Here is a 19,394-nt window from a genome sequence, read left to right as displayed (position 1 = left end):
CCCTCTCTCTCACACCTTCACCCCCTCTCTCTCACCCTCCTCTTCACCTTCAACCCCTCTCTCTCACCCTCTCTCTCACCTTCACCCTCTTTCTTACCTCTCTCTCTCACGCCCCCTCCACCCCTCTTTCTTTCACCCACCCTCACTCTCCTCTCTCTCACCCTCCTTACTCTTGTTTCTTTTACCCCCCCCCGACTCTCTCACATCCTCATCCTCTCTCTCTCTCACCTTCACCCACTTTCTCACCCTCTCTCTCTCACCCCCCCTCCACCCCTCTTTCTTTCTCTCTCATCGTTCCTCTCTCACCCTCACTCTCTTCTCTCTCACCCCCCCCCCCTTACTCTCATCTCTTTCACCCCCCTCTCTCTCACACCCTCACCCCCTCTCTCTCACCCTCCTTTCACCTTCAACCCCTCTCTCTCACCCTCCCTCTCACCTTCACCCTCTTTCTCACCTCTCTCTCACCCCCCCCCCCCTCCACCCCTCTTTCTTCCTCTTTCACCCTCCCTCACTCTCCTCTCTCTCACCCCTATTACTCTCATCTCTTTCACCCCCCTCTCTCTCACCCCTCACCGCCGCCCCTCTTTCTTTCACCCCACCTCGCTCACCCTCCCTCACTCTTCTCTCTCTTACTCTGATTTCTTTTACCCCCCCATCTCTCATATAATCACCCCCTCTCTCTCACCTTCACCCACTTTCTCACTCTCGCTCTCTCTCTCACCCCCCCCTTCCACCCCTCTTTCCTTTTCTCTCATCCCTCCTCTCTCACCCTCACTCTCCTCTCTCTCATCCCCCCCCCATACTCTCATCTCTTTCACCCCCCCTCTCTCTCACACCCTCACCCCTCTCTCTCACTCTCCTCTCTCTCTCACCTTCAACCCCTCTCTCTCACCTTCACCCTCTTTCTCACCTCTCACCCCCCCTCCACCCCTCTTTCTTTCTCTCTCACCTCCCTCACTCTCCTCTCTTTCACCCCCCTCTCTCTCCCACACCCTCAACCCCCTCTCACCTTCACCCACTTTGTTACCCCTGTCTCTCTCACCCCCCCCCTCCATCCTCTTTCTCTCTCTCTCACCCCTTTTCTCTCACCCTCCCTCTCTCTCATCCCCCTTACTTTCATCTCCTTCACCCCCTCTCTCTCTCTCCCCCCCACCCACTTTCTTTCTCTCTCACCCCTCCTCTCTCACCCCCTTACTCTCATCTCTTTCACCCCCCATGTCTCACAACCCCCTCTCTCTCTCACCCTCCTCCACCCGTTTTCTTTCTCTCTCACCCCTCCTCTCTCCCCATCCCTCACTCTCCTTTCTCTCACCCCCTTTACTCTCATCTTTTTCACCTCCCCCCATCTCTTACACCCTCACCCACCTCTCTCACACCGTCACCCACTTTCTCATGTCTCTTTCTCACTCCATCTGTCTCTCTCACTCCCCCCTCTCCACCACTCTTTCTTTCTCTCTCACCCTCCCTCACTCTACTCTCTCTCACCCCCCTTACTTTCATCTCTTTCACCCCCCCCCCCCACACCTTCACCCCCTCTCTCACACCCCCTCTCTGTCACCTTCACCCACTTTTTCACTCTCTCACCCCCTTCCACCCCTCTTTCTTTCTCTCTCTCTCGCCTCTCCTCTCTCTCACTTCCTTACTCTCATTTCTTTCAACCCCCCTCCCCCCTTCTCTCTCACGCCCTTTTTTTTTACATAACAGAAACCTGACATTTTAACAGGAGTGTGTAGACTTTTTATATCCATTGTGGTTTATATGTTCATAGAGATTAATTATAGTAGTACAGTTCTGATATAGAACAGTACTGATCTGGTATGAGGGGACGAGAGACACTGCACACCATTAGCTCAACAGGTGGAAAGGAATGTGAACAATACATAGGCAACCAAATACAGGAACAATAACTGGAACGTGGTCGGTCTGTTATCTGTAATATGCAGAAAATGTATATATGGATCCTGCCTACCCCCCCCCCCCCCCCCCATAGTTCTAGCCTCACATACATAATAAATGTCTGAAACTATCAAATTATCCTGTACATGTATGAATGCTGCAAGTGGGCGGAGTCATGTGTATTTGAAATACTTTAGGTGGAAAATTAAAATGCAAAGTTCAATAAGAAACATTTGAAGAAAATGCAGGGACAAAATGTACGGATGATTTTTCCATTACAATGATGGTGGTAAATGTGGAGGACTTCAGAGAGAAGAAGATGGTGTAGGTACCACACATGCCCAGTTGTCACTGTCGGGGTCAGGCTCGGAGGCCAGTAGCTATAGCAGTAGAGAGGCTCCCACTGGCCAGCTGGATATGTATACAAGCAGGTCACTCTGGCGGATGACAAGGGCTCATCCAAGATGTGGCATCTAAGCACTAACTGGTATTCATTGGAGGTCCTGATGGTTTTTAGTGTTAGTACCAAGTTGCAGTCCTCAGGTTGCCCCACCAGGAGGTGAGGAAGCTGGAGTCTAGTAGCAAATATAGCAGGTAAGGGTCAAGCAGAAATGTAGTCAGTAAACAAGCCAATGGTCGGTAATGAGTGGTTGCAGGTTGGGATCAAGCGAAAGCGTAGTCAAGGAACAAGCCAAAGGGCGGTAACAAGTGGTTGCAGGTTGGTATCAAGCAGAAACATAGTTGAGGGACAAGCCAATGGTCGGTAATGAGTGATTGCAGGTTGGGATCCAGCAGAAGTGTAATCAAGGAACAAGCCAAAGTTCTGCAAGGAGTTGTTGCAGGTTGGGATCAAGCAGAATAATAGTTGAGGAACCAGCCAAAGGTTGCTAACGAGTTGTTGCAAGTTGGGATCAAACAAAAGCGTATTTCAGGAACAAGCCAAAGCAGTAAAGAGTGGTTGCAGGTTAAGATCAAGCAGAACCATAGTTGAGGAACAAGCCAAAGGTTAGTAATGAGTGGTTACAGGTTGGGATCAAGCAGAATGGTAGTTGAGGAACACCCCAAAGGTTAGTAACGAGTGGTTGCAGGTTGGGATTAAGCAGAAGCGATTGTGAAGGGACAAGCTAGAGGTCGGTATTTAGTGGCAGTGGAGATAAGGACAGCTGCAGGTAAGCAAAGAAGCACGATATCGGCTGGAGAGAGCATAATAATCTGGCAAACAGGAAGTGCAGAGACATGGCTTGAATCAGGAAGTTCATGGGAGACGCAAAGAGTTTAACATTCACCAGACAAAAGAGCCAAAGCAAGATTGTCTTAAAAGATCAGAGAAGAAGCTGTCCACCATTTCAAGTGGCTAAACAAGAAGAGCCACTGCCAGACGCAGCAGAGGTCATGGGTTCAGATGCTGGTTCTGACATTGGTGGGGGCTGTTCTTAGTGGAAATGCTTGTAAGGTCTTTAATTGGTACTTTGCTAGTAATAATGTAAAAATATATATTATTAAAAAAGTCCAATGGGATTTGAAAATTGCAGCCTAATCGCTAAAATAAAGACCCTTCTACTTGTGTTAAAGCTTTGTGAATTGAGCCTCATATTTTGTGTTCCAATGTTCAGTTTGTTTTTCATTCTATCGTTTTCACATCTATGAACATTAAAACTCTATCAAAATGCTTTTCTGACCGAGGAAACCTTTGTAAACACCAGAGAGTTCATACGAGTTAGCGGCCCCTTTTTCTATTTAGAGTGCAGGAAATGTTTTACAGATCACATAAGTCTAATCAGAGAGAAGACGCCTGTTGGCTTTTTGAGAAATGTACGATGGCTTTTAATGTGTGGAACTGTTCAGTCAATAGAACACCTGCAGGATGAAAAAGTGTGTTTATATAATGGAGTTTTCTGTTGGTTTCTTCTCTTTTTTGGAGACCCGAAATGGTGGGATGGGCCTACTATAGTTTTTTTTGCCCCGTTATACATTACATTAGAATACGGCATGCAGGGTTCATGCTGTGCTGGTATGCAGCAGGCCCAGAAGCTCAATGATATAAGCCTAGTAGGGAACACTTGTAGCCCCCTCAGATTTCCTGGAAGAAAGGGGGGGGTTGGGGATTGGCCAAAGCTGTTTATTCTCTAAGTAACTTGAGAAGTAAGTGAAAAACTGGTAATCACCAGAGCTCCTGATGGCAGAGATGGGTTTTGCTTAGTACCAGCTCTTGGTCCTCAGGATCGCCCCACTTGGAGGTAAGCAAGCCGCGGTTTAGAAGCAGATAGAACAGGTTGGGATCAAGCAGAAGCATTTTTAGTAATCAAGCCAAAGGTCAGTAACGAGTTGTCAGAGGTTGAGATCAAGCAGAAGCATAGTTGAGGATCAAGCCAAAGGTTGGTAACGCGTGATCGCAGGTTGAGATCAAGCAGAAGCGTAGTTGAGGGCCAAGGCAAAGGTTGGAAGTGAGTGGTTGCAGGTTGGAATCAAGCAGAAGCGTAGTCAAGGAACAAGCCAAAGGTTGGTAACAAGTGATTGCAGGCTGTGATCAAGCAGAAGTGTAGTTGAGGGCCAAGCCAAAGGTTGTAAGTGAGTGGTTGCAAGTTGGGATCAATCGGGACATGTTCAAAGAACAAGCCAAAAGTCAGTAAGAAGTGGTTGCAGGTTGGGATCGAGCAGAAGCGTAGTCGAGGAATGAGCGGTCCAAGGTTGGGATCAAGCAGAAACTGGGTCGAGGAACAAGCCAAAGGTTGGTAACGAGTGGTCGCAGGTTGGGATCAAGTGGAAGTGAGTTCGAGGAACAAACCAAAAGTCTGTAAGACATGGTTGCAGGTTGGGATCGAGCAGAAGCATAGTCAAGGAACGAGCCAAAGGTCCCTAACGAGTGGTTCCAGGTTGGGATCAAGCAGAAGCGCAGTCGAGGAAAAATCCAAACGTCGGTAACAAGTGGTTGCAGGTTGGAATCAAGCAGAAGCGTAGTCAAGGAACAAGCCAAAGGTTGGTAACAAGTGATTGCAGGCTGTGATCAAGCAGAAGTGTAGTTGAGGGCCAAGCCAAAGGTTGTAAGTGAGTGGTTGCAAGTTGGGATCAATCGGGACATGTTCAAAGAACAAGCCAAAAGTCAGTAAGAAGTGGTTGCAGGTTGGGATCGAGCAGAAGCGTAGTCGAGGAATGAGCGGTCCAAGGTTGGGATCAAGCAGAAACTGGGTCGAGGAACAAGCCAAAGGTTGGTAACGAGTGGTCGCAGGTTGGGATCAAGTGGAAGTGAGTTCGAGGAACAAACCAAAAGTCTGTAAGACATGGTTGCAGGTTGGGATCGAGCAGAAGCATAGTCAAGGAACGAGCCAAAGGTCCCTAACGAGTGGTTCCAGGTTGGGATCAAGCAGAAGCGCAGTCGAGGAAAAATCCAAACGTCGGTAACAAGTGGTTGCAGGTTGGAATCAAGCAGAAGCGTAGTCGAGGAAAAAGCCAAAGGCTGGTAACGAGTGGTTGCAGGTTGGGATCAAGCAGAAGTGTAGTTGAGTGCCAGTCCAAAGGTTGGAAGTGAGTGGTTGCAGGTTGGGATCAAGCGGAGGCGTATTCAAGAAACAAGCCTAAAGTCAGTAAGAAGTGGTTGCAAGTTGGGATTAAGCAGAAGCGTAGTTGAGGAATGAGCCAAAGGTCAGTAACGAGTGGTAGAAGGTTGGGATCAAGCAGAAGGGTGGTCGAGGAAAAAGCCAAAGCTCAGGAACAAGGGGTTGCAGGTTGGGATCAAGCAGAGGTGTAGTTGAGGCCAAGCCAAAGATTGGTAACAAGTGGTCGCAGGTTGGGAATCAAGCAAAATCGTAGTTGAGGGACAAGTAAAAGATTAGTACCGAGTGGTTGCAGGTTGAAATCAAGCAGACGCATAGTTGAGGGCCAAGCCAAAGGTTGGTAGTGAGTGGATGCAGGTTGAGATCAAGCGGAAGCGTGTTCGAGGAACAAGCCAAAAGTCAGTAAGAAGTGGTTGCAGGTTGGGATCGAGCAGAAACATAGTTGAGGAATGAGCCAAACTTCGGTAACGAGTGGTCGCAGGTTGGGATCAAGCAGAAGCGTAGTCGAGGAAAAAGCCAAAGGTTGGTAACAAGTGGTCACAGGTTGGAATCAAGCAGGAGCGTAGTCGAGGAATAAGCCACAGGTTGGTAATGAGTGGTCGCAAGTTGGGATCAAGCAGAAGTGTAGTTGAGGGACAAGTAAAAGGTTAGTACCGAGTGGTTGCAGGTTGGGATCAAGCAGATGCCTACTTGAGTAAGAAGCCAAAGGTTAGTAATGAGTGTTTACTACACAAGGACAGCTACAGATACACAAAGGAGGAAGTTATCAGCTGGAGAGAGCAAAATAATCTGGCAAACAGGAAGTGAAGATACATGGCTTGAGTCAGCAAGTTCATGGGAGGAGAAAAGAGTTCAAGGTTCACCAGACACATGAGCCAAAGCAAGATTGTCTTAGGAGATCAGAGAAGGAGCTGTTTAGCATCTCAGGTGGCTCAGCAAGAAGAGCCACTGCCGGACGCAGCAGAGATTGCGGGTTCAGATCCTGGTCCTGACACTAGTAGGCGCTGTTATTAGTGGAAGTGCTTGTCAGGTCTTGAATTGTTACTTTGCTAATAATAATGTAAAAAAAATATTTAAAAAGTCCAATGGGATTTGAGAATTGCAGCCTCATGGCTTAAAACGATCCTTCTACTTGTGCTAAAGCTTTGTGAATTTAGCCTCATATTTTGTATTCCACTGTTCAGTTTGTTTTTCATTCTATAATTTTCACAATTATGATCATTAAAACTCTATCAAATTGTTGTTTTTATTGTATTTTTCACTGCCTGACTTCAATGTGAAGAATAACTTGTGTGGGAAATCATCAATTTCACCTAACAGAAGAATGGACCACGAGGCAGCTGGCAAAATGCTGAAATATAATGTAAGCTGCAGTATTGATATATAGCACAGGGTGGTGATGCCCTACCTCCCAACCATCCCGGATTCCACGGGACTGTCCTGAGATTTCAACAAAAACTTGACATCCCGCGGATCTGAGCTCACTGCCGGAACAAGATCCAGCACCTGGCTTCACTAATGATCCTCACAGGGGTGCGCTGAGTCCTCGATACCAAAATCATCCACTCTTGTACTCCCCTCCCCATCAGCTGCCTGTCCCAATAATATGTCAGAGCCAAGGGAAGCATCCTCTAGGCTCCACCTTGGCTATGATGTGTCTCGTGACACAACAGGAGGAGCCAGGGAGGAAGGACTTCTCCTGGCATTGAGCCACAATGTATCTGAGGTCCGTGAATTTGTTGGAGGTGGATTGCACTGATTGGGGAGGGGGGGGGGGGGCAATGACAAAATATTGACAGTCGTGCAACATAAAAACTGCAACTACCGCCATTGTATTCTAGAGCAGAACTCAAAATTTCAAGTCCTGAGCTACTAGCCAGGCTTTAAGAGTTACTAACCACCAGTTGCCCCACCCTACCCTGCCCCGCCCTTAATTTCGCCCCTAAACATGCCCTCATAGATTATCTCATGAAATTACACCGTTCAATGTTTTATGCAGCATTAAGTTACAAAAATAATTATTATCAACAACAATTTTAACAATATTAACACAAAGCATATCAGTACCCATCAGTGCAACCTCACTAGTGCCCATCAGTGCAGCCTATTAGTGCCCATCAGTGCAGCCTCATCAGTGCCCATTATTGCAGCTTATCAGTGCCAATCAGTGTCATTTAATCAGAGCCATCAGTGCAGCCTGATCAGTGCCCATTATTGCAGCCTATCAGTGCCCATTAGTGCATCATATCTGTGCAGCCTCATCAGTGCAGCTTATCAGTGCCCATTAGTGCAGCCAATCAGTACAGCTTATCAGTGCCAATCAGTCTCGTCTAATCAGTGCAGCCTTATCAGTGCCCATTATTGTAGTCTATCAGTGCCCATTAGTGCAGCCTATCAGTGCAGCTTATCAGTGGCCAGCAGTGTTTCCCCATCAGTGCAGCCTTATCAGTGACCATTAGTGCAGCATAGCAGTTCTGCTTCATCAGTGGGTATAAGTGCCACGTCATCAGTGCAGCCTTATCAGTGCCCATTAGTACAGCCTATTAGTGGCCATCAGTGCCTATCATTGCCATCTCATCAGTGCCACACCATCATTGCCACCTTATCAATGCCCATCAATGCAGCCTATCACTGCATGAGGAACACAGGGAGGAATTGGGAGAAAAGCCAGCCGGATCACACAGAGAGAGGATCTCCCGCTGGGACCTAAAACACTGGCTGCTGACAAAGTCCCACCTCCTGGTCCGGCTCCTATGATAGACAGCACACTGATTCAGTTTCCCAGCATTGGACTAGAGTGCTATCATAGGACCCGGTACAGGAAGCAGGACTTTGTTTGACAGCAGTCAACATTTCAGATCCAAGCTGTATCTGGCCAGCTCTTCTCTCGACAGTTTCCTGGCTGATCACTTCTGGTAGAAGCGGTGCAGCCTTTTTTACAGGGCATCAGAGCGGAGTGGGGGGCAGGAGGCATTTGCCCCCCTGGGCTGCTCTGGTGCCCTGTAAAAAAAGGAAGCACCGCTTCCACCAGAAGCAATCAGCCAGGAAACCGTCGGCCCAATCCGCCTCTGCTCCACACTTGCCCTCAGCTTATTTCCATTCACTTATGGTAGCAGCATCATCTGGTGAGTGTCCGATCTCTCTGGTGGTGGCGGTGTTTCACGAGTGATCTATTGTTGCACCTTCATTCACGGACTTGCATCTCTCCCTGGGACTCTATGCCGCCCGACACCCATTGTCCAAATCACCCCACTCACCCACCCAAACACATATGGAAAGGGAGGGACACCTGCCGTCAGATGTGGACCCATCTTGTGGATCACTCAGCAACTTGAGCCTCCAAAAGATGTATAAATAATATAAAACATCACATTCGTAATAAAATGATTCTTAATATATACATTAATGGATCAATAATTAAAGACTTCTCTGCTAAGAATATTATGGAATTAAAAGTATTTTATGCTGATACTATACACTATGGAAGTCTACTGCCCAAAAAAAGGAAAAAGGGCCGTACTCATATGTATTATTCTTCATGTTTGGCTTTTTAATAAACTTTTTAAAGGTGTCGAAAGGTAATGCACTAGGCGTCTGCGCCTCCATTTTGTCGGCTTTCAGTCTTTTGGAGTTTCCCCACTCAAGGAGAGCAGCACACCTAAAATTCCTAACAGAGTGAGCTCTTGGGTTATATAGACGTTTACGTAACACAAGATGCAGTTATCTAAATCACCACGAGATGGTGATTTCACTTAGACCAAGTGGCGCGTTTAGACAGGAAGTGATGTAAGAAAGAACAGGAAGTGATGTAAGAAAGAACAGGAAGTGATGTAGATATGGACAGGAAGAGACGGAAAGTAGGATCAGGAAATGATGTAAGACAAAGACAAGGCGTTCTACAAGGTAAAGACAGGAAGTTCCAGGAGAGAGACGAACGAGGTGGAGAGGAGACATTGCTGGATTACACAGAGGAGGTAATAAGATCTTATTTTCTATTTACACCCAGTAACTCCCCTGCCCCCCCCCCCCCCGTCATGTTCCGTCCTCTTCCTCCATAGTCGCTGTGACGTCTTTTATCTCCAACATCCACTACTACACACATATCACATACTGTATATTGGAGTTATTTTATAATATGTGTCCCGATACATCCTAAATATAGAACCATTTATCCAACTGTCCATCCAGAGCCTCTGGTATATAGACCAAATACATCCTAAATATAGAACCATTTATCCAACTGTCCATCCACAGCCTCTGGTATATAGACCGGATACATCCTAAATATAGAACCATTTATCCAACTGTCCATCCAGAGCCTCTGGTTTATAGACCGGATACATCCTAAATATAGAACCATGTATCCAACTGTCCATCCAGAGCCTCTGGTTTATAGACCAGATACATCCTAAATATAGAACCATTTATCCAACTGTCCATCCAGAGCCTCTGGTTTATAGACCGGATACATCCTAAATATAGAACAATTTATCCAACTGTCCATCCAGAGCCTCTGGTTTATAGACCGGATACATCCTAAATATAGAACCATTTATCCAACTGTCCATCCAGGGCCTCTGGTTTATAGACCAGATAAATCCTAAATATAGAACCATTTATCCAACTGTCCATCCAGAGCCTCTGGTTTATAGACCGGATACATCCTAAATATAGAACCATGTATCCAACTGTCCATCCAGAGCCTCTGGTTTATAGACCAGATAAATCCTAAATATAGAACCATTTATCCAACTGTCCATCCAGAGCCTCTGGTTTATAGACCGGATACATCCTAAATATAGAACCATTTATCCAACTGTCCATCCAGAGCCTCTGGTTTATAGACCAGATACATCCTAAATATAGAACCATTTATCCAAATCACATGACCACATAATGAAGAGGTGAGGCGGATTCTGGAAATGTACTTAGTGATAATATATTCTGCACAGGATTAATGAAGTGGTGAAGAGGACATCTGAGCAGTTGAAAACCAGCTGCCAATCCCTCAATCCACCTTTAGAAGGACACAAGGATCTCTACAAGGACGTCATGATGGAGAATCAGCCGCCCCTCACATCACCGGGTAAGAGGAGACTTTATTGTAAAGGAGAGAGCAGTACGGAGGATCCACCTAGATCCCCCATCATCTGATAAACACATAGAAACAATGTATTCAGTCAGTGTGTGTGTTTCCTACAGATGGATCCAGTAATGGGAACCCACCAGAGAGATGTCCCCGTCCTCTGTATTCCCGGGATTCCACACAGGAAGGTCACACCATCCCCCACCATCATCAGGTAGATGAGGAACAATCACTGATAGTATCATTAGGATCTGTACATTATCTGCATTGTTACCATTGATGTCATTTTTATTATATATTCAGAGTGGAAACCTGAGAGATTCTAATGTTGAGGTTAAAGAAGAGATAAAAGCGGAGGATGATGAGGATAGTAAGGTGAAGGAAGTACACAAAAATCTGTACCAGGACACCATGGTGGAATCATCCAGTAAAAAAAAACAACCAGAGAGATGTCCCCGTCCTCTGTATTCCTGGGATCCCACACAGGAAGGTCACACCATCCCTCACCATCATCAGGTAGGTGAAGTTGGAGCTTCTACGACTTACAAATGATTCCAAGCTGTATGAGATTATCATTTTGGAGGTATTACTGCTCACGGTATATTTTGAGGACGGTTATTTTTTATTATTTTGTGGTTTTAGGGTGAAGAACTGATAGGTATAAAAGCTGAGGTGAAGAAGGAAGAAGAAGAGATGTATGTGATGGGGGATCAGCAATGTATGAAGGAGGATGAGGTTATGGATCCCATCAAGGAAGAGGAATCTTCTCCAGATATAGGCTCAAGTGAGTAATGAGCAGAGTAGAAATTGATCACATTTTACTACTACAAGTTTGAAGGCTTCAAACTATTTTAAAAACAATAGAGAACCAAGAAGCCTTCACAGCCTCTGATAAAATGAGAATAGGTTATAAATGGTAGATCAGCAAATTAGCAAACCCTGTTTGTCTTGGAAACATCACCTTATCCTTATGTGTAATAAGTCTAAGTGGTCTTAATTTTTTTAAGCAATCTAATATGCCACAAATGTCACTATAATTAAAAGCCATACTTGTTGTGATACGGTTAGCACCCAGTTGCTGACTTAACAGGATCCACAGGCAGTTTAACTCTCTCCGAAAGTCTAAGAAAGAAAATTCCAATATACTGTAGTTCATTATAGTCTGGCACAATACAAGGCATGCTTGTCTTGGCCTTTTCCAGCGTGACCCAGTGTGTCATGGTTGGTTTGCTTAAATACATAGTTACATATATAGTTACATAGTAGTTGAGGTTGAATAAAGACAATAGTCCATCCAGTTCAACCTGTGTAGGTGTGTGTGGCCGTAATCATCTCTCATGCCCCTGAATGTTCTGATCCTTGAGATGTACGTCTAAGAGTCTTTTGAAAGCCACCATACTTCCTGCAGAAACCACCTCTTGTGGTAGAGAATTCCACAATCTTGTAGCCCTAACAGTAAAGAACCCCCCACATTGCCTGAGGTTAAAACGCTTCTCCTCCAATCGCATTGTATGCCCTCAAGTCCTCGTGCAATCCTTTCGACTGAATAGCTTTTTTTTCTATGCTGAGATCCCTATTTTGATCACTTTGTTAAATGTTATGGTTTTCTGCATCTGTTTTTACAATTGTTTGCTATTTCACACAATGGTCCATGTCATTCCTCACATCATCATCCAAAAAAATGAGGTGGAGATATAACACACAACCCTAATGTCCTAGGAACCAATAAAGCTTATGGCCTGCCCAGCCCAAAGTTGTCATCCAGTAGCAGTAGCAACATTGCCACTGAGTCAATGAGCAGAAACAGAGGGTGGGTGAACATTGCATATCTGGCCGCTTGGTTTGCTTGTTTTGTAAACCATGAAGGACTAGAGTTTGAAGCAAGGCTTGCATTGCCCCAAACTTGAAATTCATCCCTACTGAACACCATATGAAAAGTTCTGCTCCATTCTTCCATACAACCTCAACTGTGGTGGAAGCACTGCATACGATATGAGAGGCCCATCTCAATCTCTCAAAGTAATATTATGTTCCCAACAAATGAGGAGGAGATATTGTACACCATATGAAAGGTCCATCTCCATTCCTCAATATAACGCCATGTTCCCAACAAATGAGGAGGAGATACTGTACACCATATGAAAGGTCCATCTCCATTCCTCAATATAACGTCATGTTCCCAACAAATGAGGAGGAGATACTGTACACCATATGAAAGGTCCATCTCCATTCCTCAATATAACGTCATGTTCCCAACAAATGAGGAGGAGATACTGTACACCATATGAAAGGTCCATCTCCATTCCTCAATATAATGTCATGTTCCCAACAAATGAGGAGGCGATACTGTACACCATATGAAAGGTCCATCTCCATTCCTCAATATAACGTCATGTTCCCAACAAATGAGGAGGAGATACTGTACACCATATGAAAGGTCCATCTCCATTCCTCAATATAATGTCATGTTCCCAACAAATGAGGAGGAAATACTGTACACCATATGAAAGGTCCATCTCCATTCCTCAATATAACGTCATGTTCCTAACCAATGAGGAGGAGATACTGTACACCATATGAAAGGTCCATCACTATTCTTCGTTATAAAGAATGTCCTCAGTGTTACCTAGTATGGTTTGGGTGTATCTGATATGGTTTATAGTCATTGTTTGCTGTTTGTACCCAATTCAATAGCAGAACTCTGGGAAAGTGTTGAATGATGGACATAACTTCTGAATACAAGGCGTATAAGAACAAACTTAACATATATTAAAATGTTTTTTTGGCAGATGGACAGTACTTATGGAATTTAAATACATCGGAGAGACATATGAATATATCTCCAGATTGTACTTCAGAAGATCATGAAATTAAACAAAGTTTTCCAAAAGCAACATTTTACCAGTTGCCAAGATCAATGGATCCTTCTAATCCCGAGGAACCTTCGGATAAATCCCATACTATGACTTCAGATGTCCATCTAAGATCAATAGATCCTTCTAATTCTGAGGAATCTTCTGATAATTCCCATACTATGACTTCAGATGTCCATCCAAGATCGATGGATCCTTCTAATCCCGAGGAATCTTCTGATAAATCCCATACTATGACTTCAGATGTCCATCCAAGATCAATGGATCCTTCTAATCCTGAGGAATCTTCTGATAATTCCCATACTATGACTTCAGAGAACCATCTAAGTTCTCACAGTGCTGACAGATCAAAACTTCCATCCGATCCCCAGAAATCCTCTTCAAGCCATGTGGGGGTTAACACAGGAGGAAGCTCATTGTCATGTTTGGTGTGCGGGAAAACATTCGCTAAGAAAAAAGAACTTCTTAAACACCAGAAATCTCACAAGGCTGAGCGTCCTTATTCATGTTCGGAGTGCGGAAAATGTTATGCTAAGAAAACAAATCTTGTTGTACACCTGAGAATTCACACAGGGGAGCGTCCATTTAGCTGTTCAGAGTGCGGAAAATGTTTTTTTAAGAAAGAAATACTTGTTATGCACCAGAGATATCACAAGGATGAGCGTCCCTTTTGCTGTTCAGAGTGCGGAAAATGTTTTTTACAAAAAGGATGCCTTATTAAACACCAAAGAAGTCATACTGGTGAGCGTCCCTACTCTTGTTCGGATTGCGGGAAACGTCTTCGTACTAAAGGTTCCCTTCTTACACACCGGAAACTTCATACTGGTGAGCGTCCCTTTTCCTGTTCAGAGTGCGGAAGATGTTTTTCCAAGAAACAAAACCTTCTTATACACCAAAGAATTCACACGGGTGAGCGTCCCTTTTGCTGTTTAGAGTGCGGAAAAAGTTTTTCTGAGAAAGGAAGCCTTCAAAAACACCAAAGAAGCCACACTGATGAGCGTCCCTATTCATGTTCGGATTGCGGGAAAAGTTTTTCTAAGAAAGGATCCCTTCTTGCACATCAGAGAAGTCACACGGGTGAGCGTCCCTTCTCCTGTTTAGAGTGCGGAAAATGTTTTTCCGACCGAGGAAACCTACGTAAACACCAGAGAGTTCATACAGGTGAGCGTCCCTTTTCCTGTTTAGAGTGCGGAAAATGTTTTTCTGACCAAGGAAACCTTCGTAAACATGAGAGACATCACACTGGCGAGCGCCGCTTTTCATGTTCGGAGTGTGGAAAATGTTTTTTCCAGAAAAACCAGCTGCTTCTACACCAGAGAGTTCACTCGGGTGAGCGTCCTTATTCGTGTTCAGAGTGCGGGAAATTTTTCGCTAGCAAAGAAAGCCTTGTTTCTCACCAGAAAATTCACTCGGGTGAGCGTCCTTATTCGTGTTCAGAGTGTGGGAAATGTTTCATTCAAAAACACTCCCTTGTTGCCCACATGAGAAGACACAGCTCAGATCATCCTAACAACTTTCAGAGTGTGAAAAATGTTTTACAGATCACATAAGTCTAATCGGAGAGAGGACGCCTGGCTTTTAATGTGTAGAACTGTTTAGTCCATAGAACACCTGAAGGATAAAGAAAGTGCGTTATATAATGGAGTCTTCTGTTGGCTTCTTTTGTTTCTTTGAGACACGAAATGGTGGGATGTGTCTCCTATAGTCCACCCCCCACACACACTTTTCGGTATTTTCATTTTGTTTCTCCCCATTCTACATTACAATAAAAATACAGATGCGGTATGCAGACCCAGGTGCTCAGTGATATAAGCCTACCAGGTAACACTTGTAGCCCCATAAGCCTCAGATTTTCTGGAAGGAAGGGGGTGGTTTGGGGATTGGCCCAAGAAGTTTGATCACATCAAAGTAAATTGAGAACGAAGTGAAGAACCACTGCTCACCAGAGCTCCTGATAGTGGAAATGGGTTTAGCTGCATGTTAGCACCAGGTCGTGGTCCTCAGGATTGCCCCATTAAGAGGTCAGCAACCCGGGTTATAATAGTAGATATATCAGGTAAAGATCCAGAAGAAGTGTTGTCAGTAAACAAGCCAAAGGTCGGTAACGAGTGGTTGGAGGTTGGGATCAAGCAGAATCGTAGTTAAGGGACAAACCAAAGGTCGGTAATGAGTGGTTGCAGGTTGGGATCAAGCAGAATCGTAGTAGAGGGACAAGCCAAAGGTCAGTAAAGAGTGGTTGCAGGTTGGGATTAAGCAGCTTCGTAGTTGAGGGACAAGCCAAAGTTCGGTAAGGAGGGGTTGGAGGAAGGGATCAAGCAGAATCGTAGTTGAGGGACAAACCAAAGGTCGGTAACAAGTGGTTGCAGGTTGGGATCAAGCAGATTTGTAGTTGAGGGACAAACCAAAGGTCTGTAATGAGTGCTTGCGGGTTGGTATCAAGCAGAATTGTAGTTGAGAGACAAGCCAAAGGTCGGTAACGAGTGGATGCAGGTTGGTATTAAGCAGAATCATAGTTGTGGGACAAGCCAGAGGTAGGTAAAGAGTGGTTGGAGGTTGGGATAAAGCAGAAACATGGTTGAGGGACAAGCCAGAGGTTGGTAAAGAGCGGTTGGTCGTAGGGATCAAGCAGAAACATGGTTGAGGGACAAGCCAAAGGTCAGTAACAAGTGGTTGGAGGTTGGGAATAAGCAAAATCGTAGTTGAGGGACAAGCCAAAGTTCAGTAAAAAGGGGGTTGGAAGTTGGGATTAGGCAGAATCATAGTTGTAGGACACGCCAAAGTTTGATAATGAGTGGTTGGAGGTTGGGATCAAGCAGAAACGTAGTTGAGGGAAAAGCCACAGGTTGGTAACGAGTGGTTACAGGTTGGGATTAAGCAGATTCGTAGTTGAGGGACAAGCCAAAGTTTGGTAATGAGGGGTTGGAGGTTGGGATTAAGCAGAAGCATAGTCGAGAAATAAGCCAAAGGTTGGTATTGAGTAGTAGTAGATATAGACAGCTGCAGATACGCAAAGAAGAAAGATATGGCTGGGGAGAGAGAGCACAAATATCTGGCAAACAGGAAGTGTAGAGACATGGTTTGAATCAGGAAGTTTATGGGAGAAGCAAAGTTTTCAAGGTTCACAAGAGACAAGACAAGATTGTCCTGATGGATCAGACAGGGAGCTGAGGGACAAGCCAGAGGCTGGTAAAGAGTGGTAGGAAGTTGGGATCAAGCAGAAACATGGTTGAGAGACAAGCCAAAGGTCGGTAACGAGTGGTTGGAGGTTGGAAATAAGCAAAATCGTAGTTGAGGGACAAGCCAAAGTTCAGTAACAAGGGGGTTGGAAGTTGGGATTAGGCAAAATCATAGTTGAAGGACAAGCCAAAGTTTGATAATGAGTGGTTGGAGGTTGGGATCAAGCAGAAACGTAGTTGGACAAACCAAAGGTCGGTAACGACTGGTTTCAGGTTGGGATTAGGCAGAATCGTAGATGAGAGACAAGCCAAAGTTTTGTAATGAGGGGTTGGAGGTTGGGATCAAGCAGAAACATAGTTGAGGGAAAAGCCACAGGTTGGTAACGAGTGGTTCCAGGTTGGGATTAAGCAGAATCGTAGTTGAGGGACAAGCCAAAGTTCCGTAACGAGGGGTTGGAGGTTGGGATCAAGCAGAAGCATAGTTGAGGAATAAGACAAAGGTTGGTGATGAGTAGTAGTGGAGATAGACAGCTGCAGATACGCAAAGAAGAAAGATATGGCTGGGGAGAGAGCACAAATATCTGGCAAACAGGAAGTGTAGAGACATTGCTTGAATCAGGAAGTTTAAGGGAGGAGCAAAGAGTTCAAGGTTCACAAGAGACAAGACAAGATTGTCCTGATGGATCAGACAGGGAGCTGTCCAGCATCTCAGGTGGCTCAGCAGAAGAGCCACTGCCGGATACAGCAGAGGTCCAGAGTTCAGGACCTTGTCCTGACACCGGTAGGTGCTGTTCTTAGTGTAAATGCTTGTCAGGTCTTTAATTGTTACTTTGCTAGTAATCATGTAAAAAAATATAAATTAAAAAGAGTCCAATGGGATTTGAAAATTGCAGCCTCATAGCTAAAATAACAATACTTTTACTTGTGTTAAAGCTTTGTGAATTGAGCCTCATATCCTGTATTCCAATGTTCAGTTTGTTTTTCATTCTGTTGTTTTCATATTTATGAACATTAAAACTCTATTATAAAAAAGATGTCTGAAGTTAAAACCCCAACCACCCGCCCGGCACTTACGGATAGTAAAACAGTGTTTAGGGGTAAAATGAATAATAGAATAAATAACTGCTATTTAAAATATTATATTAAGATATTAATTAAAATATCCCACGGATCATATAAAATCATATAAACCTGTGTATCCTTGTAATACACTAGCAGCCACTGTGACAAAAAACTTCAGTATATAAATGTGTATAATGCAACCCAGTCCGTGTGTCCTAATCCAGCATATTACACATTCAGCGGCGCTTCAACATACACCCTCAATGCATGTCAGTATAGTTCTTCAATATATCTGAAACAGTTCATAATGCTCAGAATCTGCCAAGTCCACACATATTCAGGAAACCAGATATGGTCTGCAAGATCTTCCTCAGATGTAAGGCACCAGTGTTTTCACACAAAGGTTAGAAAAGCCTTCACCACACCGTCTGTGCTCCCCTATGCAATGGACACTCACCACATATGCCTTTAAATCAAGCCTTTATGCATAAGCTGCATGAGCCCTTGCTTCGGGTTAATCTGCTGTTTCCAAAGACTATCCTTCAACCAGGGATATTCACCAGGCTTCGTATCTCATTGTAACGCTCCTGCGTTTTATGTATGATGTGGATTTTCAGCTGCAGAAATATTCCACTTCAGTAGTCATGTAGAGAAACGCTGAGACACCATTCCCAACTCTCAATGACTCATCATGTGTGGAGGATCTCAATTCAGCAAGTAAATACACACACTCAATAAGATGTTTCCTAGAGTGACTTATGTATATAGTAACACAGTGATGATAGGCTGAAGAGACAGGTTGGGTAGAGATGGTAGATGACAGACACTTGAAAGGAAATGTTCTTGAAAGTAAGATAGTAGCAGATGGATGCAGATAGGTTTAGCAATCATGTATGTTGGCAGATGACAGAGTAGCAGGTGGACATACAAGAGAGATCAACCCAGTGCAAGAACAGGTGGTAGTAGGTTCAAGAGCTAGCAATCTTAGATAATGCAGATGTAGTAATAGTCCTTAGTATGCAGAGCTAGATAGTGTAAGCTTTAGTATGAAAGTTATAGAGGTTTCCCCTACGGGGTACTTATCACTAATAGCAATGTAGCAGAGGAGAGGTTCGGCAAGAGCGTATGATCCGGTAGCGGGATACAGGGATCAGCGCAGCGTGGTTCCGACAGCGAGGTAAGCTTGCAAGCATGAGAGCTTCAAGACAGGTTAGCATCAAGGCACAAAGCAGTTTGAACGAACACATGTGAGTGAGAGCCGGCGATCTAAATAGCCATCAGTCCGGCGCTCAGTGATGACAGCATCAGTCTTAAAGGTGTATGCGCACCTTACCAAAAGAGAATGGTGGGGCGCATACACTTATGAAAGAGTAATTAGGGTACCCAAAGGTACCAGAACATTACACTCATCCAGATGGAATTGTAAGTAAACAACAGGAAGCGGGACATAGCGTGATATTGCTTCAACTTTATTCAATATACCATATTTCCAATCCCCCTTCAATCTATTCACTTACATTTCATAAAACCTTTAAACACATTGTATCAAATAACTGGGACTAGGATGGTACTGCTGCTCGCCGACCGCAAGCTCTGGCGTCTCCCTTCAACGGCATCTGTCACTCCACATCCGACCGGCGAGTTCCGGAACTTCAGCTCGTACCTCCTTCCGTCTCCGGGGCAGCAACGTACATGCGTTCTGACGCGTTTCGTCACGTGGGACTTCAATCGAGGACCGTCCTCGGTTGAA

General features: G+C 44.8%; 1 protein-coding gene and 1 long non-coding RNA gene across 2 annotated transcripts in view; both read left to right on the top strand.

Annotated features, from left to right (window-relative positions):
• LOC309564439 (uncharacterized protein) overlaps positions 1-19,394 on the top strand; it is an 81,848-nt gene that overhangs the window by 37,163 nt on the left and 25,291 nt on the right. Inside the window, exon 3 of the mRNA XM_082269069.1 lies at positions 13,323-14,954. Within this exon, the coding sequence (XP_082125195.1) occupies positions 13,323-14,954 (1,632 nt within the window). The remainder of the gene's footprint in view (positions 1-13,322; positions 14,955-19,394) is intronic.
• On the top strand, positions 14,979-15,414 carry LOC309563044. Its single transcript, XR_014225706.1, has 3 exons — positions 14,979-14,989; positions 15,024-15,091; positions 15,250-15,414. It is a non-coding gene; the product is annotated as an uncharacterized lncRNA (long non-coding RNA).

The sequence above is a fragment of the Pelophylax lessonae genome, assembly GCF_965119305.1.
Source record: "Pelophylax lessonae genome assembly, chromosome: 9".
NCBI lineage: Eukaryota > Metazoa > Chordata > Amphibia > Anura > Ranidae > Pelophylax > Pelophylax lessonae.
This window is presented reverse-complemented; position numbering and strand designations above follow the sequence as displayed.